The 27,302-nt window shown below is 37.4% G+C and overlaps 1 protein-coding gene across 1 annotated transcript; it reads left to right on the top strand.

The window, feature by feature from the left end:
- The first annotated feature begins 1,133 nt into the window (after positions 1 to 1,133).
- LOC140151506 (leucine-rich repeat-containing protein 45-like) lies at positions 1,134 to 27,302 on the top strand. Its single transcript, XM_072173869.1, has 13 exons — positions 1,134 to 1,266; positions 7,673 to 7,965; positions 8,890 to 9,022; positions 9,706 to 9,884; positions 11,949 to 12,077; positions 12,702 to 12,814; positions 13,476 to 13,612; positions 14,992 to 15,127; positions 17,713 to 17,902; positions 24,231 to 24,487; positions 24,913 to 25,086; positions 25,529 to 25,676; positions 26,616 to 27,302. The coding sequence occupies exons 2-13, from the start codon at positions 7,689 to 7,691 to the stop codon at positions 26,807 to 26,809; spliced, it is 2,067 nt and encodes a 688-aa protein (XP_072029970.1). The 5' UTR covers positions 1,134 to 1,266; positions 7,673 to 7,688; the 3' UTR covers positions 26,810 to 27,302.

The following is a 27,302-nucleotide window of genomic DNA, read 5'->3' as shown; positions in this document are numbered from 1 at the left end:
GGGTCATTTCCGGTATAAAACGAAATACCTTTAAAATGCATCTTCTTCCACAGATTATGTAGGACAGTGACGCCACTTTCACACATGCATTGCTATTACCTAGTGTCTATGGGGTGTACACAGATTTGGGGTCAAAGGTCATTAAGGGGTTACTTCCGGTATAAATCGAAATATCTTCAAAAAATTTTATTAGCTAAGAAAAACATAGGAGAGTGATGGTATGTTTACACATGAATTATATTTACCCAATGTATATATGGTATTTTTTTTTTTGGGGTCAAAGGTCATTAAAGGGTCATTTCCGGTATAAAACGAAATACCTTTAAAATGCATCTTCTCCCACAAATTACGTAGGACAGTGATGCCACTTACACACATGCATTGTTATTACCCAGTGTCTATGGGGTGTACACAAATTTGGGGTCAAAGGTCATTAAGGGGTCACTTCCGGTATAAAACGAAATAACTTCAAAAAACTTTATCAGCCAAGAAAAATATAGCACAGAGACGGTACATGCACACATGAATTGATGTTACTCAGTATATACGTGGTATTTTTTTATTTGGGGTAAAAGGTCATTAAGGGGTCACTTCCGGTCTGAGACAAAAACCTTCAAAATGCCCTTCTGCCACAAAAACATGGCAAAGTGATGCCACGTGCACACATATATTGACATTAGCCAATGTCTATGTGGTTTTCATATATTTTGGGGTCAAAGGTCATTAAGGGGTCACAACACGGCTGTGTTCGTGGTCTTAGACCACAGCTAAGTCTAGTTGGATTTAATATGCATCACCAAAATGAATTTAAAGGTTCAGCTATGGTGCGGTAACCGCTCTGGTTTTATTTTCGTTGTTTTATCACGAGCTGCAAAATGTTTGATTGATTGAACCACGAGCTGTCCAGTGAGTGTTACTATATCTTATCAACATTATTTCCTAAAACAATTTACTTTAACTCTTAACTTGGTAATTCTCATTAGATTCGCAAAAGATTCTATGAATTTGTGACAAAGGAATTATATTTTTTTCAATACAACTTTGCGAAAGGTACAATTTCTTAAATGCTATTATTAACCGTAGTTGTTGTCCCTAAAAATCTTTATTATAATTTAGAAACAAGCAAATAGAGCAGCAAATCGATTTTTTTAATAAACGGTAAAAAAGAAGAATTCAAACCTACTCTTGATCGGGCTCTTGATTTCACTGTATTTACTATTATGATTTGAGCCAAGGGTTTGTCATAGATGTCGGATTAACAATCAGGTATTTTATTAAACTTGTTTTACTCGACAAAATAACATGATAACAATTATGTCTGAAGTTCTTCAGTGAAGTTTATTATTAATAGGTATGCTAGGTGAATTCAAATTTGCCATCAAACTGCATCATTTTATATATCAAATTAAAGCCCTTGAGTAAACAAAGCCAAAACTGAAAACCTTTTTTTCATAGCATTTTCCGTAGCAAAGTTACATCTTGTCAAAGACTGACTTTCATCAAAAAGATTCAGCTAGCAAAATTCCCCAAAACGGCATTTCGGGGGTGTTTCTAGATCTTAGTCTCATGGCAATAGCAGCTTTTTTAATGGAACTGCTATCAAAATCCTCTGTAATTCCATGTGCGACTTGATTATCACCATAAAAATCATATATTTGGGTCAAGTGAAGTATAGAAAACATATTTATGTAGGTTTCCTTCACCGACCTATTCTCGAAAAAAATTCAAATTTCTATGTAAATATGCATTGTGTTTGGGCCCCGGTCTCGGCGAATTTCGCTGACTAGCAAATGTGTTAACTAAGGTTTGCCTGGGATACCTATATAATTATACAAATTCCCGGGACAAATTCATATTTGATTCGTACGTATTCTGCCCGGCACAGCGTCAACACCCTATGTTATAAATATTTTTCATACAAGGTCCATACTCCGTTGGTGAAATCAATATTCTATTATTGACATAGATAAAGAAAGTTTACATAAATAACATATGCATTGTGATATACATGTGTGATCGAATATTATAATACAAGCACCTGGATTTTAGGTTAATGGGCTAAATGTGTTCCTTTAAATATAATTGTAATTCTCAAAATTAAATATATCACAATTTAAAAATGTATCCAGAGCAAACAGCAATGTAAAACAGCAAATAGTGTATTTAATTTCAAGTTCACTGAGTTAGTGTATTTAAAAACAAAACCTGGGTTTAACTGAAAACAAATCGAATTTCCTTAATAGCAACACCATATGGGATACTAGAGCATGCGCAAATCGTATATAACGTGTAGAATAGAACTTGGCGGTATCTCATATGATAGTCGTACTATGCTTAGCCTGAGTCGCTTGGCCTATCTCGAACAAAATCGCCACAAAATTTGACACGAAGATATAGGGATATGACGCTGTGCCCGGTATTCTGTCGGTCGGACATCCGGGCATGAACCGGCTTGATGACAATACATGTAGCACTAGGGGACCGTTCATTATTTCTACCGGAGGGGGGGCCGGGAGCAGACAGAAAGTCACTGCCGAAAACTATATGACCCCCCCTTCTCCGATAATAAAACCATATGACCCCCCTCCGAGCTACATGAAAATCATATGACCCCCCAACCAAAATAGAAAGTATTGCTGCGGAGGAGTGGGGTCTTTGTAATTTTGGTTACAGGGATGTGCCACACAGACCTTTGAATGCTGACTTTCGCGATCGGTACCATTTTTCATCACCATGTAGCAGTGATGTCAGTGTGCATTTCATTTATAGGCACAGCTTCAAGTAGCTAGTGGACACTTAAAGCGCTGACGTATGCACACTCGCAATGACGCGCAATAGATGCGCGCATGGATCAGCTGCCTCAACGCATCACGCCACGTCACTACCACATATCAGGCTGGAAAATTATGCCTTTACTGTTTTTGCCACCCGGCTATCAGTATACCAATTTTTCACAAAAATCACCTACATTTACCCTAATTGCAGTAATTGGGCACTTTTCTCCAAATATTGGTCTTTACTGAATAGCCACCCATCAATATACCAAAATTGCTGAAAAGGACCCCAAAATCGTGGTACATCCTCATATACCTTCAACTAGGTAGAACCCCACAGGGTATTTTAACTTGTTTTATTTATTTTTCTAAAATATTATTTATTTCACATGCATGTACACAGTTTTTGGTTCAAACTGCCACCCTCTGCTCCAGCTAGTACATGAACATGTACTTCAATACCACAGGTCCCTGAACAAACCAGTGATATTATCCATACGACTACAGTTTTTTGCACCAAGAACAATCTTTCAAGTGGCAGGTTTGGAAACTTGGGGTCAAAATTATTATAATTCATTAGTTTTATGTAATTAGGCTAAAATGGCTGTAAAACGAATTTATTTCATTTTTTAAGTTGTAATTTATTTCAATCATACAGAATATAAAAAATCAAATGAGTTTAAGGGGGTACTACACCCCTGTCCAATTTTATGCCTATTTTTGTGTTTTTCTCAAAAATTATAGCGCATTGGTGACAAGTAAGATATGTATATTATAGGGACAAGGACTACAACTACTGCACTGGAAATTGTATTTCAACACAGACAATAGTACTGTTGTGGAGTTACAGTCCAAAATGAGGGAAAACCAGTATTTGATCAATAAATCAATAACTACTTGCCTTGAGTTACTGAATTTTCAGTGTAGTAGTTGTAGTCCTTGCCCCTATAATATACATATCTTACTTGTCACCAATGCGTTAAAATTTTTGAGAAAAATGCAAAAATAGGCACAAAATTGGACAGGGGTGTAGTACCCCCTAATAAACTATCAAGCTGATTTATTAATTTTCAATCTCTTAAATTGTAAGTATATGCATTAACTTGTCATACATGTTGATACTGGGTGCAGTACATAGCCCCCTTTGGTGTAAAATGAATGAGTTGCAAAATCTTCTTCATCAGTATATTAAAAGGAATAAAAAGTAGTTTGTGACATCTTACCATAAATCAGTGATGTAGAGTGGTGTAGATTTCTTTTTGGCATGGGGGGGATGGGGTTGGAAAAATATTCGTGAAGTATAGTGAATCCAGCCCCTTTTGGGGACAAAATAAGTTTATGGTACAAATGCGCGCGAAGCGCGTGGAAATTTTTGATATTTTGAAGCTAAACTGATGAAATATGGTGCAAAAGTGGAATAAATGTGCGTGAAGCGAGCAGAAATTTACACTTTTGGGGCTAAAATGGGCAAATATGTGGTCAGAAACCTATATTCAGGCGTCAACATTGGGGGAATGATTGTATGGAGCATCCCCCTGGCAAAATATTGGGGGATCTACTCCTATGGTGATGTATTGATCGGATTCAAGTCCACGCTTTGCGGACTCGACACAAACAGACTCGGTTCGGCTCAAACTTGGACACAGAAGGTCCAATTAGATCCATGTAAAATGTGAAATGATTATCTAAAAATGTCAAAATAGATCTCAAATTTGATTCAAAATTTGTTGTCATAATATCCAACATATCCACAAAATTATTTAGATTTATCTGTCACTTCCCAGAATCATTACTGTTATCGTTAATGAAATAATTGATAATTATACATATTTTAATAAATATTTTGACTATATAAAAATATCTAAAATTTCTTTCATGGAACTTTCTAATTCATTAAACTCTTGAAAGAGAGAAAACATGCACACATACATGTACACCCCATCCATAGGGCTAGGGTGGCTGTGGTTTGTGTGTGTTCACTACTCATGAAAAACAGGTGAGGCCCGACTTAAGTCCGGACTAGGACCAAAGTGTCGGCCGACATGCAAAGCACAAATCTAATGGTCAGGGGTCCAGGGGCAATGTTCCAGATGGGGGTCCAGGGGGCGAAGCCCCCGGAAGCTCCAGGATTTTTGAGATGCAAAACCATCTGACCCCCCTTTCAATAACTAAAAAACCATCTGACCCCCCTTTTTGCCTGACAAAAACCATCTGACCCCCCATGTATTCTCCCGCCCCCCTCCGGTGGAAATAATGAACGGTCCCTAGAGTGAAAACAACATTTGCATTCACTGAACTCTGGAGTGTGTCACAAGCTATTACACTATTGTGCAAGGTTCGACTCTCTGCAAATAAAAATATGCGATAAAGTTGTTTTCACACGCATGAATGGATGTGACGGGTCGTGGCCCCGATTGAGAGAATACGATGCATTGTACATGTAGTACATGTACATGTATGTACCACATTCATAGACAAGTAGGGGTGGTGCAATAATTATGTGTACCCCCCTCCCGGGTGGTGAATTCTCAAAAACAAAATGATCTGCCAAAAATCGCATGCCCCCCCCCCATTGGCCTTGCCAACAAAAAACCTTTGACCCCCTTTTGACGTGCCAAAAAACCTTTTCCCCCGCCCTTAGGCCTACACGTGCAAGATTTTGGAGAACCAAAATTTAAAACTTTAAATTGTCCTATCATATAATGCGAGCACAGTGACCAGGAAATTTTGCATATTTGAACATGTTCCTAGCATTTTCTTGCACCTTTTTAGGGCGTAAAATAGAAACAGTGCCCAAAATATATGTGCCAAAAATCGCCCCCCTTTTGGCCTACCAAAAAATCTTTGCCCCCTACATGTATAATTCACCACCCCGGGGGGTACACATAATTATTGCACCACCCCTAGTTATAGTAATGGAAGTCACGCTCACACATTTTAATTCTGTCATGACGCAAAACGTTCGATATCAACTAGATGATAATTCCTGAATGTTGATCGATAGTTACCACTGAATATGACTTGCCCGATCAATATCTATTAATTGATCGTCTCTGTCAGTGCCTTGATGATAGTCGATTAAAAATGCCCTTACAAAATTAAAAAAAAACACAAAACCAAAACAACATATTTACAGTTATTACTTCTGTGCAGGGTCAGAAATTTAGCAAGAATCCATTCTCGCAAAGATTCTCCGTGGTCTGAGCTGTGCCAACCGTGTGTCGAGCGTACATGTACACGAGCGTAAACACAGAAGAGATAAACAATCGCGCTGATTGGCTGATCAACGCTCTTGACAACAAGACAGTTGACCCATTGGTTGTCGGTGTCGCCATGGCGCGAAGTAGGCGACCTTGTCTCTTCTACGCGATCGCCGATCACCAGCGCATAGCTGGACCACAGAAGAAATAAAAAATTAACTGGAGGTACTAAGGCTAAACCTGAACAAAGAAGTCACTTGGTACCCCCATCCCCCGGGATTTGAACCTTTGACCCTGGCATGCCAAGCACATGATCACTGGCTGGTAGCCACAGATTCCCTGAGCATATAGCACTTGCATCATTGCATCGCCTGGGATTCATGCATGCGCCATGGTTATCATCATGTATTTTGTGGTATTTATGGGTGAAAGGGGTTAGTAAAATAATGTTATGAATGCTACCCTCTCTTGATTAGAAATGTATTTTTAATTTTATTTGTTTGAATATCTATCTGGATCTAACTAATTTATAATATTTATTATAAAAGGTGAATTCAAATTTGCTATCAAACCGCATCATTTTATATCAAATTAAAGCCATTGAGTAAAGAAAGCCAAAATTGAAAACCGTTTTACCATAGCGTTTTCCACGTAGCAAAGTTGACTTTCATCAAAAACATTCAGCCAACATTTGATTTAATGCATGATGTCCCAGTAATACAGTGAAGGCTGACGACAAATGAGCACAAATAACCATGATCATGTCATTGCTCTAGACAATTTCAGCACAGGAATTTTGAATATAGCGTGTTGAGAGCCATCTGTTTTTATTTGTTTTTATGGTCAATATGAGTTGTTTCAAATAAAACCATGTGATTCGTGCTTGATAATTATTTTTCTAACATAAGACATAATGTTGTAATTGCTGTACATTTCCTTTAATTTCGCTCTCTCTAATTTTAGGTTTCTCTCTCTCTAAAATTAGATATAGTGTACCCTATTCGAAATTAGAGACAGCGAACCTTATTTGAAATTAGAGATAGTGAACCTTATCGGAAATTAGAGAGCTAACCTTATTGAAATTAGAGATAGCAAATCTTTATTTGAAATTAGTGATATCGAACCCTAGAAGTAAAGAACCTTATATCAGTTGTAATTAGTAATATCAAACCTTTAAGTACTAGCCTTTTTTGTAATTAGTGATTGCGAACCTTAGAGATGACAAACCTTAGGCATGCGGTCCTTAGAGATAGCAGGATGTTACCGAAATAGGGGGGTCTTAATTTGTTTACACCAAAAATAAGAGGGTATAAAATTATTAAGCGGTAGTGACTCAAAATTTTTGCATGCTACATGCACATTCTTTTAGCTTTACAATCACACAATCCGCGCGCATTTTGTACATTCAAAATGTTTGCATTCTTTGCACTTACAGTAAGTTTTTCAAAACATTTTTAACCAGCCAGGGGGTCATAAAAATTTTAGTCCACAATATAGATAGGTCGTAAAAATTGACTCTGGTCACTGACATATTCATGACCCCCCTTATGAAGAAAATAACAGCCCCCTAAGACACATGGCCATAAAAGGTGAATAAATTAAAAATTCCTCCTAAATTCTAAATCCCTCATGGTACATAGCTGTATAACAAATTGTTATAACATTTAAATAAAATTCTGATTGTTTGCTTGCTTTTAGATGTGCTAGATAAAGTATGGATGAATTTCGAAGCAACTTTGTCAGATTGTGTAGAGAAAACAGAATTGATCCCCAGGAGAGTGTTGTAGCTCAGCTTCGTAAAGGTCAAGATGTACTCCATAGATCACACTCTTCAAAATCAGTTGCCACACAACGTAAAACTTCAGGAAAATGCTTGGATTTGTCAACTACTTCATTAACAACACAAACATGCTCAGTTTTGGGTGCAGCTCTTGCTTCAGATCGGACCATTGTCCAAGTCAAGCTGGCCGACTGTATGATAGGTGATGAAGGTAAGTGTCTTGTGTTTTCCAGCAGAAACAAAGTTATAGTAATCTTCACTCTATATTCAATTGAATTCCAGTGCCTTACCTCAACTTGAACTGTCACTTTGAAATGATACATGATTACAGGCATAAACATTTGCCTAAAAATGTTAAACTGAGTTTTAAAAGTGTAATAAAATATGAGTGATAGTTATAAACCTATCACACTGGCCGACCGATTGTGTAAAATCACACCTGAGTCGCGCTACGCAGATTGATCAGCGAATGAGGTGCTGATATGATGATGACATGATTCAATTAGCCAATCAGAACCCGACGTCATGTTTATGCCATAAACGGCCCAAAGCGGGCAGTGCGAAAGATCTGTGCAAATATAGTTTTGAGAACTGTGAACACTTTGCTTGGTGTAGGCTACAATGTATCAGCTTACCAATTAAATTTCACATGCTCTCTACAACAGTAACTAACAATGAAAGATTAGAATCCTTTACAGTCTCACAGGTGTACTTCTTTTCAGGATTGTTACCATTGTAGTTACACTGGTTGGCACTGGTCGGCAGTAACCAGCACTCAAGCTGACCAGACGTGCACTCAAGAGAAATTTAAGTCTTGCCGATTGGCACAAAAACATACATTTTGTTCCTCAAAACAGCTGGAAAATAAGTGCCTCTTAAATATACTTGTTATAGAACCCCTTTTGCTTACTTCAAATAATGATTATTTTAATTCTCACCTTTACCTTTCAATTTGTGTCCCACAAAATTTACTAATACGATAAATGATAAATAAATTATTCTTTCCTTCTTGTTGGCCAAGAAGAAAGTTCTTAGAAAGAGCCACCGGAGGCAAACAATATCAATTTTGTGATGATGTTCAAAATGTTTCTGTGAAAGATTAAACCATATCACATTTTTGCTTTGTTTTATTCAGGTGCCAAGCTTTTCCTGCATGGTTTGTGTTCCAATGTATGTGTACAGAGGCTGGATCTCAAAGGCAATAATATGAGAGGTGCAGCAGCAGAAGTATTGGGAAAGCTAATAAGACAGAATCACACATTGAAACAGTAAGTGTTAAACTCAAAGAGCAAAGGGATAATATGCAATTTTGGTCAAATTATAATTTTGTTATTCTTTGAAAAAAATTATCAATAGTAACAACTGTCAGGAACAGGCCTGTAGCCAGTTATTATTTGGGGGGTACTGATTTTGAAAAAAATGGTGGAGCTCTATTGTGGATTTAAAGTTATAATTACAACATTAATTCAAAATCGCTCTGTTGTCCTACTATTTTTACATATGATGGACAAACCTCAATTTTCTATTTGAATTAAAGACCCATTCAGTAATCCCAGCGAAAGTGTAAAAAAATTAAAATTGTTTATAAATTGCTTAAAAGTGAAGGATACATCATTCAAATTGTCATTTGGTATTTTTGAAATGAAAAATTTGGCAAAGCACAAAGAAAACAGCAGTATTAACGAAGTTGAAACCCCATTTGAATACATGTAGCTAATTTAGATACTGTCAGTATCTAAATTACAGATTTATGTAAATTCCTTATTTTTGTCTTAAATACACGGCTTTCGGCTGAACCACTAGCAGACTATGTTTACATATTTATGACAATGACAAACGTTGATGATTTTTATGATCGTCCGGATGAGCAAATCACTGAATGGGCCTTTAAGCTTATACATTGTAAGTGGTGTGTAAAATTTGTATTTTTCTTTTCTTCTTTCTTGCATAGTTTGTGCTTAGAATGGAATTGTTTGGGGCTAGATTCAACAAGATTTGCTGCATTCACAGACGGTCTAGCAGCGAACAATAGCCTGGAGATGCTAGATTTACGTAACAATCAACTCAGTCATGAATCCGCTGCAGATTTGGCTGCTTCATTACAGAGAAATACTATTTTAAAAGCTCTTGGTATGTCAGTAATTGTAAATCAATTGTTTAAAATGCTATTTTGAATGTTTCAAAATGTAGAAACTCCTCATGGGCAAAAGTAGAATGTTTCTACTTTTGAAACATTCAAAAACACTGAGATCATAGAAAAGATGGCTATTCCCAACAAATAAAGTTAGTGAATTACTCACAGTCTTTGTGCAAAAAGCAACAACGATATATATACCCAATATGTCTTTGGTTGCAATTGATACAAGATTATATGTACATGATTATGTACATGCTATAACTTATAAAATGAATCACTGCATCATTGAAGTTCAATATCCATGATAAAAGCAGAGTTTTAGAATTGGTTGTCAGATTCTTTTGGTTGTGATATATATTTGGATACTGGCCTTTTCATCGTCAAGGCTCAAAATTCCTTGAATTGTTTCCACAGCATATGTACTTGTAGCAGTTGCTGCAAGGGGTTTCATACCCAGTGAGGTTTTTGTAATATGGTCTTGTTTACTCAGGATGTCAGTGTACCTAATGAAACTGTCAGCAAACTTTTTTGACTGCCACATAGATTTTACTCCAATTTTCAGAGTAGAACTGCACTCTCTTGCTTGTGGTGAGCATACATGTACATAGTGTAAAGCACACAGAAGTGGGGTTCTGATTGGCTGATTCAATCACACTACAGACCGGTAATCTGATTGGCTAGTTAAATGGCAAACCTTGGTTTGGCACAGACTGGTGCACATGAAAGAAACGCAGCTGGTCTATATCCCGGGGGGCACTCGAATTTTTTTTGGTAGGGTGTGCCACCGCCAGTTTCAACTTGAGGTCTAAGGAACTGATCGGCCAGCCAAAAAGGAGGGTCTAGGGAACTGATTGGCCGGTCAAAAAGGGGGGTCTTGGGAACTGATTGACTGGCCAAAAGGGGGGTCTTGGGAACTGATTGGCCGCCAAAATCTGAAAAATCTCCGAAACTAAACCCGCAGGCCAAACCAGGGTTCAATTTTGTTGCGTTTTTGCCACAGATTTTTGAAGGAATCGATTTCACTTTGAATTGTGCATTAAATTATTAATCAGGAAAATCATTAATGCAAAATAAGTCTGGTTTGGCCCATTACGATGGAAACCTCAACAAAGCAAAACAGCATTCAAATCAAAATTACTAGACCCTGTAGACCTACAATCTATGCTATTAGCCTACTGATAATTATAGCAGCATTACAAAAGCCCACCATAAAAACAAACCCACAAGAATTATTTTTTTCAGTGCCGAATAGAAAAACATTTAGACTACATTGAACTGTCATGCTTATACCATGAGATGATTGAGTGAAGTGTGCAGAATTTGACAGCCATTCCACTCCCGATTTTACTAGACCAGTAGATCGTAAATTACCTTTTAATTCATTGTTTATGGAGAGCTGCAAGGATGTGTACATAATTATTAAGGGACTTTTCCTCATATTTGGCAATTTTATTCCAAAAAGAGATCTCAAAATCATTTATTTCTAGCTAAATGTTCACCAGCTGGACTCTCGCGATCGGCATTGCTGCAATGTTTATTTATTATCAGTCAACCAGTGTTGCCACTACTAAAGGAGCCCAAAATCCCACCCAAAGTTCACCTTATTCCTTACAATGTGTTTCAATGGGGAAGAAATTAATGGAAAATTCCCTTTGAAGTTTTTGGGCTCATAAAGTAGCTTTTGGGTCTGCTTTTGGGCTTGAAATAGTAGGACAGAAAACACGTCTCTCAAGATGCCGATGAGAGCGGAAATCGATGATCTGAGGGTCTATGGAACGGCTAGAAAAATTTTGGGGCTTCAGAGCGGGCAAACAATGAATTCAGAGGGTCTAAGGAACGGCCAGTGGCTCTGAAAAAGGGGGGTCGCCGCCGCGGCACATACCCGTATAGCTGGGAAATGTGAGTGCCCCCCCCCCCGGGTCTATATATGTCGCTCATTAATTGGACATGCATGTCGACCCAATCAAGAGAGTGCAGTTCTTCTCTGAAAGCTGGTGTAAGACAGCCCTTATCTTGTGATCTGTGATTCTTTTATACACACATATATTTTTTTACAGATTTAAGGTGGAATAATATTGGTATAGTTGGTGGTCGATCATTGATAGGTGCAATGCAATATAATAAAAACATCACTGAGTTGGAGCTGGCTGGCAATAACATACCACAAGATGTACACAAGGCAATAGGTAGGAACAGATCAATACAAACCATTCTAATTTTATGAGGCCATCTATTAGGACCAAGCAAAGTTGTCACATTTTGATTCACTATATTATCATTAGATGACAATTAAATTTTTGCATTATTCTGTCGGCATATTATACAATACTTTAAGTGAGGATCATGATCAGAATGTGTTTGATTATCTTTAAATAATTAGACAACACATCTGATTGATTTATTCAAGAAATTAAAACTCTTTTGTCGAACATAAGTCAACTATCAGAATCATGGCCACAACATAAGAATGTTGCAAATTTCAATTTTTTTACGCATATAACAGTTTATAAACATAAATCGCTGTAGTATTTTGCTATGCAACAACCTGCTTAACCCCATGAGAACTACCTGCCGATTGGTCAAAAAGAAGTTTTCATTATCAATTGGCCCAATCAGCAACATTGTTAGAATAATTTCACCAAACAAAAAAATTGGGGTGAATTATTTGCAAAGCTCCATTTTGATTGGTGATTAAAGTGAAAATATCATGTAATTGACCAATCAGAGTCAATGATAGATCGGCAGATAGTGCTCAGGGGGTTAATTATGTATATCTCTGATATGCGTGCATTGTTATTGATTCTTTGTAGATGTTGCCAGACTACACAATACAGACAGAGCTAGTCTGTCTTCACATCACCAAACTAGAGAGGAAATTATGACCAGAGAAATCAGACAACTCAAATCAGATAAGAGACAACAAGTAAGATGGAAACAGGTTTTAATGTCAGCCAGGGAAAAAATTCATTGACCATCCAGGATTTGAACCTGCGGACTTTGGATCACTGTACTGATGCTCTACCAACTGAGCTGATGAGTCATTGAGATGGGGATGAACACTGATGCTATTATCTATAGGCTTTCAGTTCACATTGTTGTATGTCAAAATAAATATAGAAGGGCACAGCAAATTTGGCTGAAGTGGGGATTTGAAGTGAAATATCTCATGTTTTTGCCTTCCTCGAGACAGTGACGTCAGTACTTTATCGAACTTACTTTGTGGATGTACAGATGTAATGCTTTTGATGTAAACTTACCAGTTCTTTGAGTCAGCTCAGGCACTGGAGCACACACTGGCATCACTCTCTTGAGGAAGCCAAATGGACTATAAGCTATTCAACTGTGATTGTGACAATCCTAAGTAATAAATACACTTGTCCAACCTCTTCCAGATAAAAAAAATCCAATAGACAAATTATTTTTACCTTAGATATGCAAGGAAAGAAACGTCTTAGCCCCTATTAAGTTGTGTTACAATTACACTTCAAGATATCAGTACATTTTCACTTTTTGTAAATTGTCTTGGCTCACCCAAGTATATTAAATTTGCTTTTGATGTTAATGACTTTCATACCTACCTTTAGACGGGTGACTTGTTGCAGAGGATTGACCAACAGAATGACCAGTTAAGTCGCACACACAGGGAGACAGCACGCAAGATAGGACAGCTACAGGAAGCACTTGAAGAACGCAAAACTGCATTCAATGCTCTTGCAGCCAAGTGAGTAGAGGCTATTTTGTTTCAAATTGGGATTTGTTTTCTTTGGCTCTCCATTAATGGAAGAACTAATAAATTTAGCCCTTTTCCTATCAAAAGTGGTTTCTGTTATGGAGGGCACATGTTAGTCCTCTTTTTCATCTTCCTCAACAAACTATTCGAGGGAAACACAATTGTATAACCATGTGCTCTAGCGAGTATGGCTGACTGGAGCAATTATTTTATATAGTATTAAAAACTAGTGCCGTCGTCGGCACCGTTTTTTAATGTCGACATGTCGATAAAATTCGTATACCGACGTCGACAGTGTGTCGACATAAAAAATTCTAAAAAAAAAAAAAAAAAAAATTTTTTTACAAAGTTGGATACATTTGTATATTTTAATTACTTTTGCTTCTATTGAACAGCTCCCGGGGGTGCCACTCATATACCATTGCATGTTGTCATCACTGACCAGACACTTTTATTTTTCACCCAAAACACTGACATGCCCAAGGGCTGAAAGGTAACCCTTACCACTGACCTGCTATGAAAAAAGGATACCCAAATCACTGACCACAGCCATGGTGCAAACAAAGGTACCCATATCACTGACCTTACATGTCCCAATGACCCTTTTCACTGACGAAGGTAGAAAGCAATATTTACCTAGTGTATTTCCAATCCCTTTACATACAATTTCTGTTATAATTTCATTGCAGGCACACTGTCTGCACTTTCTAAGGTCATAAATTATCCAATAAATTAATACAGATTCATGTAAAATGTAATCAGGAACGAAAACAGCGGCTGACGTCAAATGCTGGACTTTGATTTTTCATGAACCCAAAACGTCGACATATCTATTGTAAAAAGGTACCCTTTTTCCAGAAAACACCAAAATTGAGACCCTTTTCGCGTCCCACGCGGGACGTGGCCTATGCTTAAAAAGATACCCTTTTACCGCGAAATTTTGGTCGGTGATGACTTCATTGACGGTTCAACTGGCACCCCCGGGGAACAGCTAGCAATGCATACTAATTCAATGTGTCCCTGACTGTTCAATAGAAGCAAAGGTAATCAAAATAAACAAATTTATCCAACTTTGTAAGAAAAAATTGGCATTTTTTAAAATTTTTAGTAGCAGTATTTCTCTGGTATCCAACCTTGAATAACAAGTAATTTTGGGCCTATAACTTACTTTTCTGGCCAAATTAATATTTTTGAAAATTAAAAAATTTTTTTTTTTTTTTTTAGAATTTTTTTTTGATGTCGACATGTCGGGATACGTGCCGACGTCGACATTATGTCGACATAAGGCATGTCGACGACGGCACTATTAAAAACCTTGTCCCTTATTTTGTGTTCTTCCCTGTTCTGATCATGTATTGTTTAATTTGTAGATTATCAAAAACAGAAGCTGAATTGGCATTGGCTGAACAGAGGTCACATGACTTGAGTGAAATGCTTGAGCAATCTCGAGAAGAGAATGCACATCTGGTAACTACCCATCAAAAGGAATTACACATGGAAAAGGGGTAAGTTACTTGTTTATACTCAGTAATTTGAAAAAGTTTCTCAATAGGCTCAATCTATCAAGTGAAAAACAGTGAAAAAAGTTGATCAATATACTGAGTTTATTAAAACCTGAGTTCATGTAAACTAAGTTTATCAATCAAAAACCTAAGTTGTTTTTAAATTACTAAGCATTTGGCTAAATAAGACAAACTGAGTTTTTGTAATTACGCCAATGCTCAGTAATTAGACAAACAGAGTTGATCAAAAAACAAATTTGTGTTTGATTTAATCTAGTCATAATCATTGGTTAATCAGCATTGGCAGTATATGGTGTATACACACATGGTAGCACTGGCCTTTTTAGACCACCCATTAATTTAGGGTGCATGCTACAGCAACTATATAGTTGTGTCATAATGTCAAATCATGCATTGGAGTGAGAGTTTTATGCTTTGCTCAAACACCTGCAACCCCACACACAATATCCTCAGGAGTAGTGTTTATGTGTGTGTATGTATTAAGGATTTGTATAATTCAAATATATGATTATGTCATTTTTGTTGGTAGTTTATGTGGACTGTATAATCACCTTGAACTTTGATTGTCAGACTCATTATGTTGACATAACCAGATATGATTTAACCACAGAATTAGAGAAGGAGAACCGGGACTCCCTATACCGCCACGTACAATCGAGCCGTCAGCTATGGGGAGAAAATTGGGGTATTCGGTCCTTGCCGACGGCACGCTGGAGACGAGCGAAAACTATTCTGCGCCTCATCTGAAGCGTCTTGGTACTCAAGTGCATGTCGCATCAAGTGCGTCTCTCAAATGCGCCCATCATCCATGTCGCGCTTGCATGACAACGAATGCCTCGAAAGCGCATTCCGAGGGAAACCGAATACCCCAATTTTTGCTCCATGCCTGTATCAAGATGGCGGTCGAGTCCTGGTTCTCTGGTTTTAATTCTGTGGATTTAACAGAAAGATCATTCTTTAGATTCCATATAGCCAATATGCTATAGGAAGTCTGCAATTAGATTGTCAATGTGGCATAATTTAAAAAAGATAGGTTGGTTTTCAGTGTTTTTAAATTGGCAATTTATAACCAATTCCAAGCGGATGTTATACATAATAGTAAACAACAACCGTTGAGTTAAAAAAAATTTTGCAGCAGTCTTAATTTATTACATTTATTAATACAACAGAAGTACAAACTATACATATTTATACATATAACGTAATAAGAGGATTAAAAACCATAGCAATAGTTGAATACAATTTTTGAATATATCGCCCTGCACTACAAGCAGGTTGCACTCACCTGATGTCTGCAATCATAGATTGAAAACAATACCGCTCTTTTCAAAGGTACTAATTACTTATCTTACAGGTGCAAGTGATCAGCATGATATGAATATTCTATAAAATTACGATCCAGGTATTTATCACTGTTCTTTGACATCTATAGTTCAATGCATAGGTACAGCATGAACGTTGTAGTGCAAAAACTGTATTCATCTATTGCTATGGTAGTTAATCCTCTTATTATGTTATTTCTACTGCGATTAATACCAATTACAAATGGGAATTTGAGATAGAAAACAAATTTGAAGAATAAGTATAAACAAAGGCGGTTCTCGAACCACGAGTCTCGCCTGCTTTTAAACCGCCTGCTTTTGTGATTACTTTTGGTAGAGGTAAATGAATTTGGCGGTTATCGGCTAGGCACGATTATCTGGCTGATGGTGACTGTGCCCACCAAGTTTCATGCCCATGCAACAGTTTTTACTAATTTGACCCCTGGTGACCCTGAAATGACCTTCCAAAACTTTGGCTCTAAATGTTGACTGTATCCACTAAGTTTCATACCCACACAACAGTTTGTACTAATTTGACCTCAGATGACCCCTGGTGGCCTCGAAATGATCTTCCAAAAATTTGGCTTTAAATGTTGACTGTACCCACCAAGTTTCATGTCCATCAACAGTTTTTACTAATTTGACCTCAGATGACCCCTGGTGACCTCGAAATGACCTTCCAAAAATTTGGCTTTAAATGTTGACTGTACCCACCAAGTTTCATGCACATCTGACAGTTTTTACTAATTTGACCTCAGATGACCCCTGGTGACCCCGAAATGACCTTCCAAAAATTTGGCTTTAAATGTTGACTGTACCCACCAAGTTTCATGCCCATCCGACAGTTTTTACTAATTTGACCTCGGATGACCCCTGGTGACCTTGAAATGACCTTCAAAAAATTTGGCTTGAAATGTTGACTGTACCTACCAAGTTTCATGCCCATACGACAGTTTTTACTAATTTGACCTCAGATGACCTCTAGAGGTCCTCAGTGACCTTGACCCACTAACCAATACAAACCGGTTTTGTCTCGGGTCAAGATGCACCCACCCACCAAGTTTGAGAAACGTCGACTCTAGTCTCCGAGAAAATAGGCGAAAACCAAAACTTTAATCAAATTTGTCACACACGCACACACACCCCCACACACACCCCTACATACGGAAAAGTGATTATATAGTCTCCTGCCTTATCAGGCGAGACAAAAATTAGTCTTAAACTTTAAACTTGCTTTTATTCCCAGGAGAGAGCTAGCAGTGAGGGCGCTCTTCAGCGTGATTTAACAGCAGCAAGAGACAGGGTGTCTCAATTGGAATCTAGACTAGATGAATTGGAGAAAAAATGTGAAACTCAACAAGAACAGATCTATGAGCTTAAAGAGGAGCTTACATCCAGTCATGCAGAGAACAAAGTACACGCTGCCCAGACTGAAGGTGAGACTTGTACCACAATTCTGGATTACGAGGGGTGATCAGTATGTTTTGAAAGTTAATGGTTTACCCCATATATGGATTATTTTGATGAAATTTGTTTATGATTGCATAAAAGACTACCCTTGTTATTCACACCACACAAATATAAATGATTCCACATACATGATTATGTAACAGCGTTAAGATAAAATCAATAAACCACAGACACTCAATGGCATAACTGCGGAGAGCTGAATGGGGTCAAACTTCTTCCAGCTGGACCTTTTGTTATTGCTGAGGTACAGGAGTGATAAAAAAGATTTGCCCACCTCTTAAAGGGCATATCCGCCCTGGCAATCATAACATTATGCCTTATATGTTAGAAAAATAATTATCAAGCATGAACCACATGGTTTTATTTAAAACAAACTCATATAGACCTTAAAAACAAATAAAAACAGTCACTCTCAACACACGATATTCAAAATTCCCATGCCGAAATTGTCTAAGTGCAATGACATAATGGGTAAATTTGTTCTCAATTGTTGTTAACCTTCATTATATTATTGGGACATCATTGCACTCGACAATTGCGATGATGCCAGAGAATTTTGAATATCGCGTGTTGAGAGACGGATGTTTTTATTTGTTTTTATGGTCACTATGGTCACTATGAGTTTGTTTTAAATAAAATCAACTAATATATGCAATTGTGATTAACTTTTACTTTGTGAAAGGTGAGTCTAAAGTAGTTTTTTACACAAGAAGCAGTTTAAGGTGTTTTCGTTCATGAGCAGTTTTCCATTCATTTTGATCCAAACTTGCCTCCATCAATCCAAATCCTAAGTGGGGTTTTCCTGATAGCAACACCGTTAATACTTATGATCAAGTCATTGCCATCCAAGAATGGTATGTAGGTAATAGTGTATGTCCCGTTCTTATTGTCTTGTACTGAGCAGCGACGTTTCTTGCCTGGTATCAATTGCACATGCAGCTTTGCATCAACAATAGCACCCCCAGTTGTCACGTTGTGTCCATTTGCATCTACCGTGTGTAGAATAGCTTTGCATTCTTTGTATGGCTGTGGGTTCTCTTCAATAGAGACTGTACAAAGACCGGGTTCAATGAGTTGTAGTTCATTATCATCATCAGCACTGTCCTTATTTGGTTTCATCATAGTACAGAGCCGTTTGTCCACATCGCACACACATTCTAATAAGAGTTCAAGCCGATTCATTCCTGCGTGATGCTGCTCAGAAAAAACAAAGTCCACATGTTTACTCTGCCCTCTAGGTAGCTTTGTTGCAAGCAATTCTTGTAGCCGCTGATTTATTTGCTTCTGAGAAGTAAGTAACTGAATAGGATGACTGGTACTACAAGCTCTATCAGCAAAGTCACAAGCATTAGCCATTTGTGTTGATACCGAATCAGCACGCTCTGCTTTGTCAGTTAAACATTTCATCTCTGCCTGGTAGAGTTGACTCAAAGTGGTACTAGCTTTGTTGCATCTTGATTTAACTATTTCGCAAAGATTCTCTTCTATTTTGCTTATTTCTTTCTGTCTCTCATTGAATTGTGCTTTCATTCGCTCTTGTGCAGCATGGATTGATTCCTTATTAGCAATCAAAATTTTGTTCTGTTCACTCACACTTTTGGACAATTCCTGAAGTTTATTTACCACTGTTTCCATAGCAACTGGTACATCAACAAGATTATGACTACGGTGATGGGTAAGGGCACATGTCGGGCATACAGCTATTTCACATCCTTCTTCCATACAGTACAGAATCAATTCCTGCTTGGGGTGCTTTTTGCATCTTTCTTGTTGCGGCAACACATTAGGCTGTTTTTCTTGCAACTCTTTCATAGTTGATATTGAGTGATGACGAAGATTACGCATCTTTTGATGATTCTCCAAACATTTCTGACAGAGGAACAAACCACAATCATGACAGAAACTCACAGCATTATATCCTTCATCACAATTTGCGCACACAACATCCTGATTAAAAATATCCTGATAACCTCGCAGGTTTTCAACAACAAAATTGCTTGGCAGACTATCAACATTTCCTGCCGCAGACAATTTGATGGTACTTCTGCAATTTGGACACTTGAATTTGGATGCTTTTCCAACATGGCGGCTGAGACACGACTTGCAGAAAGTATGCAGACAAGGTAGACATTTGGCTGTGTGATCTTCATGGTCGTATGGTTCTGCACATATTGAACACGTCAAAAATTCTTCCTTGAAATTTTCTTTCAGTTGAAAATTTGAAAATCCTGCTGCCATTTTTGAAGTGTCTTTAGCTAAGCCTGGAAGACAACAGATAGTAGACTAGGTGTTCTGGTCTGGTGTAACATGAGTCTACTTTGACAGGAAATCAAAAAGCTAGTAGAATTAGCTTTGAGAAAGTTAACCTGGAGAAATCAGCCAAAATGTCCAAGTTAATCATTTCTGGATGACTGTTGAATTAATACTTGAAATGCACACTCCCAGATACAACTGATTATTTTAATGTGTGCACTCTATACTGTAAGCAAAGTCCAACAGCTGACATTGTGTGATAAATGTACCAAACACAAGATTTGCTAAATGCATAATTAATATCACCAATAAGTTAAACGACCTTATCATTAAATCATCATGATAAGTAAATATTGGATAAAATAAGAGTTCAAAAGATACTCAAATTTGTTTGGCTCTTCATAAAGAAATCTGGCAAAGTATCAAACTGCATATAAAGTATGTGACTTGATGCTAACTTTCTAAATAAACCCTCAAGATATGAACTTCTTAAAATTGGGCTATAAATCAGTGAATAAGGCAACCATGATATACCTGATAATATTATTAAAAGGTGACAATGTTCACTATGTACATACTTTGCAGCTGCACACAATGCTTATCATGGGAAGCAAATAAAGTGCATATCAAAAGAGATAATTTTTAGTTCACAGTGTTACTCGTGGTCCACAAAGTACCATAAACAATTTTCATTTGTTTTGAAACTGGCTTTACTATGGTTTTACATAAATTTAAAAAAATTTGAACTTGTGAGAAAAAGTGTTTTAAACTATTACATATAAACTATTTTGTCTGTAGAATCTGGAGCATAGAGGAAAAGAGTGGAAATCAAAGTTCACTATCTGACACAGATTGAAGACCCTAGATATAGAATGCATCATGCAATAGAGTCATTATGTTATCTTTTGAGAGAGGAGATGATAATGACCAAATTGGGCCATTCCATTTAAAATGCACACTACCCCTGGATTTTGGATATATACATCACAGGGGGAATATGAATTTCAAATGGGATGAACACATTAGGCAGCTCTAATTGAATCTCTTACACCCTCTGAGAAAGATTTAACCTGAATAATCTACAGAGGGAGGGTGAGTTTCAAATGGGAGCTAAAATTCATATTTCCCCTGTGGCAGATATTTCCAAAATCATCCACAGGGGTAGTATGGATTTTAAATGGAATAGCCCGATTCAAGCAATCAGTTGTAGTCCCATGTGTCACAGTTTGCTTTGGACCAGAACTTTTGAGGGTACTATTTGGAAGCAAATAAAGTGGATATCAAGAGAGACAATGTTTAGTTCACAGTGTTACTTGTGTTTCTTGATCTACGATAATCATTTTCATTTCTTTTAAATTACCAGTATTTAAATCAAATAAACGCCTCGATTTTCCCAAAGGGGCGTTTATTCAAGGTCAATTTTAGAACGATAATTCCCGTTAAAATCATTAGGTAAACTAAAAACACACGCTAAAATGACAAACTATGAACTAGAAACACTGACTTCTGGCTCACTTTCGGGTTTCTGATCCAGATTTTCGCCAATTATTGGCGCTATTATCGACCATATGCAACTTGGTAAGCTTACTACACAAGATAGCATGGAAATATCGGCATTTTTGAAACATCTAGGTTGAAAAAAGTGGTGGGGGCGTTTATTTGAGGGGGCGACTATTTGACGAAATACGGTAGTTGTTTTACACAATAAGACCATCATGCAGTGGAGTAATTATAGAAACTTTTGAACATATTCTAAGTTTTCAGTGTTGTAGTCGAGGACCTCATGTCCGAGGCCAAGGCCAAGGCCAAGGACTTGGTGTCCGAGGCCAAGGCCAAGGCCAAGGACATGGTGTCCGAGGCCAAGGACAACCCTCCGAGGCCAAGGACTTTTGTCTCCGAGGCCAAGGCCAAGGACCAAGGACTTTCATAATAATGAACCATACTAAACCACGCCCAATCGGGAGTCATATTGTCGTCAACATAAGGCAATTTTATAGACCACTTGACATGAATGTTTATCAACAAAGGCGAGGATTGGTCTTTTCGATATGCTCGAACGAACCGCTTCACTGTTCAATGGCTTTTGTGCTATCTGAAATGTGGTGGGAGATTTAAAATACACATGCCCTGAGCAAACTACGATGCGCACGCACACTGCAGGGCAAAGAACAATGGAAAGTGCCATAATGCATGCGCATACTGCCGGGCAATGACGTCACATGTCAAGTGGTGCACTTTAAATAACGCTGCACAGTAAGCATATCTATAGAACTTTATAAAATAAACATGCTTAAAATGAACTCTTTATCCTAGTTTCAACCAACAAAACCCAACTTGTTCATTATATCGATTTGTTTCTTAGTCTTAGAGAACAACCCAAAAGTTTGATGAAGTCCTATAAGCGGAAGTCCTTTAAGCTAGAACGCTAACCCCTCCACCCTCCCCTCTAACATGAAGTGTCAATTATCAAAAACTCAACCTGTATGCATAGGATACAGTGCCATCGCTATGGTGGATGGGGGTGCGACAATGCTAGGATATTTTCTTCGTACCTTTTTGGCACGAAAAAAATAATAATTAGGACTTGCTTGATTTTCAAATAAAAAAGAATCAGCTGCTTACAAACAATGACAAAATTAACTTACAAATTACAGGTTGCGAGTACTCTACACACTACACTATATTGATTTTAAATCATTTTGAAGCAACCACTGTAAAATTTTAATATTGTAGGCCTACTTCAGAAAATACTGAAATTTTATATTAAATCCTTAAAGATCAACTTTGACCGATGTTTTAACGACTTTTTATACAAACATAATCTGACTTTTCAACCCCCTAATGGAAGGACTTTTCGTTAATAGGACTTTTGGGTTGTTCCCTTATCTAGACAAGTATTGAAGATTATAATATAACACACTTATGTGTTTGATCCGCATTTAATTCTGTGAGCTGATGAGATTAGCCCAAAATAGATGAAATTCATTTGATCACAGTTAGGCCTACCCGGTAATCGAAACATGCCCTACAGTAGCGTCCAATGAGTTTCTTAAAATATCTAAAGAACCTCTTGTGTCTATTCGATATTCCTATTTTAGGAATCATAAGCCGAGTGGAATTTTTATATAAAACCACATATTTGGCCTCCATGTGCATGTTTTGCAAAGAGCAAAGATGATAGTTAAGAGTGTACCAAAATATTGACAAACTGTTTTGTATTTCAATCAGGTACAATAAAAGCTATCCTTGTCATGTTTCTCTAAATAGTTTTAATTTATAACTAAACAGCAGATCATGAGATTGTACTCTTCCACTCTTTAAACATTTGCCTGCATTTTTGATGATTTTGCCTGTCCTTGTCCGGTCCTTGTTGTCGAGGACCAAGGACTTTGAGGTTCAAGGCCAAGGCCAAGGCCAAGGACTACACGTCCGAGGCCAAGGACTACATGTCCGAGGACCAAGGACTTCAAAACCTGTCTCGAGGAGTCCTCGAGGCCGAGGACAGTACTCGAGGACTACAACACTGGATTTCTAACCCACTGGTTCTGATTACCTCACTCTCTCAATTTAGAATAATTTAGTATATATCAGTTTATTCAAGATTCCTTTCCATTTTATTTTATGTGATGTGATCAAGCAAAATCAATCGGAAGTCAGAAATATTGATTTTGAGATATAGCCAAACAAAGGAAGCATTTCCTTTTGTTTCCTATTGTTTTGGAAACTCTTTAACTGCTCACACCTTTTGAACTGGTTGCCCAAATTTAATGGATTTTTGTCAAAATGTAGCTTTGCAAATGCTGTTTACAATCCTAAAAGAAAATTGAATATGTCTGACTTCAGACTGATTTTGCTTGATTACATCACATATTTCTTTTCCCTAAATAAATTTATTTGCTATGATCACATTATATTTTGTGTCTCAACTAGTCTTGTGGCCTGCTAGGGCAACATATTTAGGGCCATATGTAATACTTGAAAGTTGTGGTACTTATGAAATGGTTTTATTTGTTACTTATTGCACTTTGTATTCATTCACAGAGAGGATGCAGAATGAGAAACAAAGGCAAAGAGATATTATACGAGATATTGAACATCGTCGTGATGGAGAGTTGTCTAGGTTACGACAGACAATGGAGGATAGCGAGAGGGCATACAAGGAGCGAATAGTCAAACTTGAACAACATCGGAGAAACCTGGAGGAGGAGCTGAGTCAAGTAAAAACAAGTCATCTCAATGAGAGATTAGTCCTGGAAGAACAAATATTGGAAACAAAGAAGAGAGTCAAAGAAGAAGAGGTAAGCTTCTCCGAACAACCCCATCCCCACCACCATCATGGATTTTAATTTGCTTATTAATTTGAAAACTTGAGAAAAGAGTGTTTTTAATTTGTGTTTGTTTATTCAATCAATTTTTAGCATGCATCTGCCTGCTGACATTCCTCCTAATGGCGACATTACAAAATGGGGAAAAAGAATAAACTTCTGAGAAGGGACTTCTTAAAATCATTGCAAACCAAGTGCAGAATTTGTCCCCTAATACATTGTAGTTGGGGATGAGTATAACAAATTAAGTCAAGCAAAATAACAATCAAATGAAAATGACTGATACCTGACAGGTGGCAGATAGACACACAAACAAAAATGACAAACAATCTTCAGGTAAAGGCAAACAATAGGCCTACCCATAATGGCTTAACATGTTTTCTGTTCTCAATTTGCAGCAACAGCGCAGCAAGCATCTTGAAGACAAAATCCGACTTCTGCAAAACAGTAAGGATGACTTACAACAACACAGTTCCCAACAGACACAGTTAGTAAGTGAATTGCAAGCCAAACACAGCAATGCAACACTGGAGATTGAATCACTCAAACGCAAACTGGAAGAGCTGAATCGGGTAAGTTAGGGTTTTATGTGCACAGTAATTTTCAGCACTTGTTCTAGTGCACTTTTGTATTCCCATTGAACCATGTTGTTTTGGCAGGTTTAGCACTTCTGTGTGCCTTTGGAACTGGTAATTTTTGGCTATCAAACTTAACCTACTTCTAATGCCTACATTTGCTGTTTTTGTCCCCCTGCTGGATACCGTCTAGTCTGTATTTTACCTGTTTCCCCACATTAAGTTGGTGTACCTTGCTCTTTTTCTTTCCAGTTGTTCGTATATTAAAGGTATCTCCTTGTATCATTTATTGATCCTTGATGTGTTTTGTGTCCACGTCGCTGAGATATACGCTAGCACCATTATTCAGGGTTTTTTTTGTTATTGGATGAGTGCTTTTTCAAAAGATTTTTCACAGGTTTACCCCCATTGACTAATCCATCTATTTGTGTTATTACAGGAAGTAGCTGGCAAAAACAATGAGTTATTAGCTGAAGTAAACAAAGTTGAAATACAACACAGTAAACAACTTAGTAAATTACAACATCAATTGCAAGAGTTGGAAGACACTAAGGACAGGTGTGATACTTTGGAAAAACAACTCTCAGGTAAGTACATCATGGGAAGGTGACATTATATGATTGGAACTTGTTATAAAATCTAACATAGTTCATGGTGTATTTGGAGGTGTGTGTTTTCTGTCTTATTCTTCATTGTTCTGCAAGATGAATAATTTATGTTAAATTTAATCTAAATATTGAGGTAATGTAAGAGAAACCAGAACAGTTTATTTATGTTTAAACTGGTCTTATATCTCTTAAGTAACAAAGTGAATGGAAGGAAAGGTTCTGTATTTGACACCACTCAAGAACCACAGTACCAATTCAACTATAGTAAGAATTCCAATTGAATGAACGCAGCTTTCAACAGCTGCACTCGATCCAACCGCGATCTTATATCACATATTTCAAACTACAACGCTAACGCATACGACCTTGGATACAATGCTAACCAATCACGAGTGCGTTGGCATGGTTGATTTACTTCGCGTTACTCACGCACAGTCGCTGCACGCTGGCGTATATCGCGCAGTGTACGCAAAAATTCGTCACGCTATTGAAAGCTGCGTTCATTCAATTGGAATTCCCACTATAGATGATTGCAGTATTTTAACTCTGAATATCTCATAAACACAAACATGTATGCTAAACTCATTTACAATATTTACATGAGACAACAGAATCAAAGAGATGAAGCACGCTGTGCAACTTTGCTCAAACAGCCAATGAGGTTCTGTTACTTCAATTGGCAATCAGGACCTCACTTTGTGTTTACAAACATACATGTACATCTACATAAAATTGAACTTGAACTGGAACACTATATTAGCAAAATACCAAAACAGAAAAGTGATGATAATCGTACTCTTTCACAATGCCATCATGACTTTGAGAGACATCAAGAAGCAAAACGAAACAAAACAAAATAAACCTTTAACAGTAATTTTTTTGTTTTTCTGACAATTCTATATAATTATCTTTCTTTAGACCAAGCTCGTCGTTACCGTAGTGAGATGCATTCCCTGGAGGCAGAGGCAGACACCTTAAAAGAAAAACTGAGATTACAAGACATGGAATTTGGCAGGTTACAAGAAGAAGAAGCTCAGAAAGCAAGCCAATTACATGCTGCAATATCAAGTTTTCTCACACCAAGATCACCCATGGCCACTCCTAGGAAGTAAACAAAATATGGAAAAAGGAATTTTGGATCAGTTGATGGTGTGCACACCATAGCACACGGTGTGCAGGTGTGTTCATGCAGACTTGGCAAGTCATGAAAATTCATCATCAGACCTATTTTCTGGCCGAGTCAGTCCAGCCATTGTACAATTTTAATGGGGAAAATTGATAAATTTAGCAGAGTTGAGTCACATCCGTTTTAGTTGAGTCACAAGTCATGACATGACTAAAAGTGTGGCATAGAATGAATGCACAATATTCCAGAAATGATGTACTTGAAGAGTAAAGTAAACTTTTGCCATATTGTCCATAATGTATCTTGATGTAACTTCTAAGTACATCACACATAAAACAGTGGGCAAGAAATATCACTAATTTTTACCCTTACAGGTGAAAATACAGCTTATTTAGCCAATGTCAACATGGGGTCATCAGCAAAAATATTTTCCCAACATATTGAACTAACACCTCAGCTATTAAACAGATCAATCTTTT

Source organism: Amphiura filiformis, chromosome 1 (assembly GCF_039555335.1).
Source record: "Amphiura filiformis chromosome 1, Afil_fr2py, whole genome shotgun sequence".
Classification (NCBI taxonomy): Eukaryota; Metazoa; Echinodermata; class Ophiuroidea; order Amphilepidida; family Amphiuridae; genus Amphiura; species Amphiura filiformis.
The sequence above is the reverse complement of the archived record's forward strand: the minus strand, read 5'-3'. Positions and strand labels throughout refer to the sequence as shown.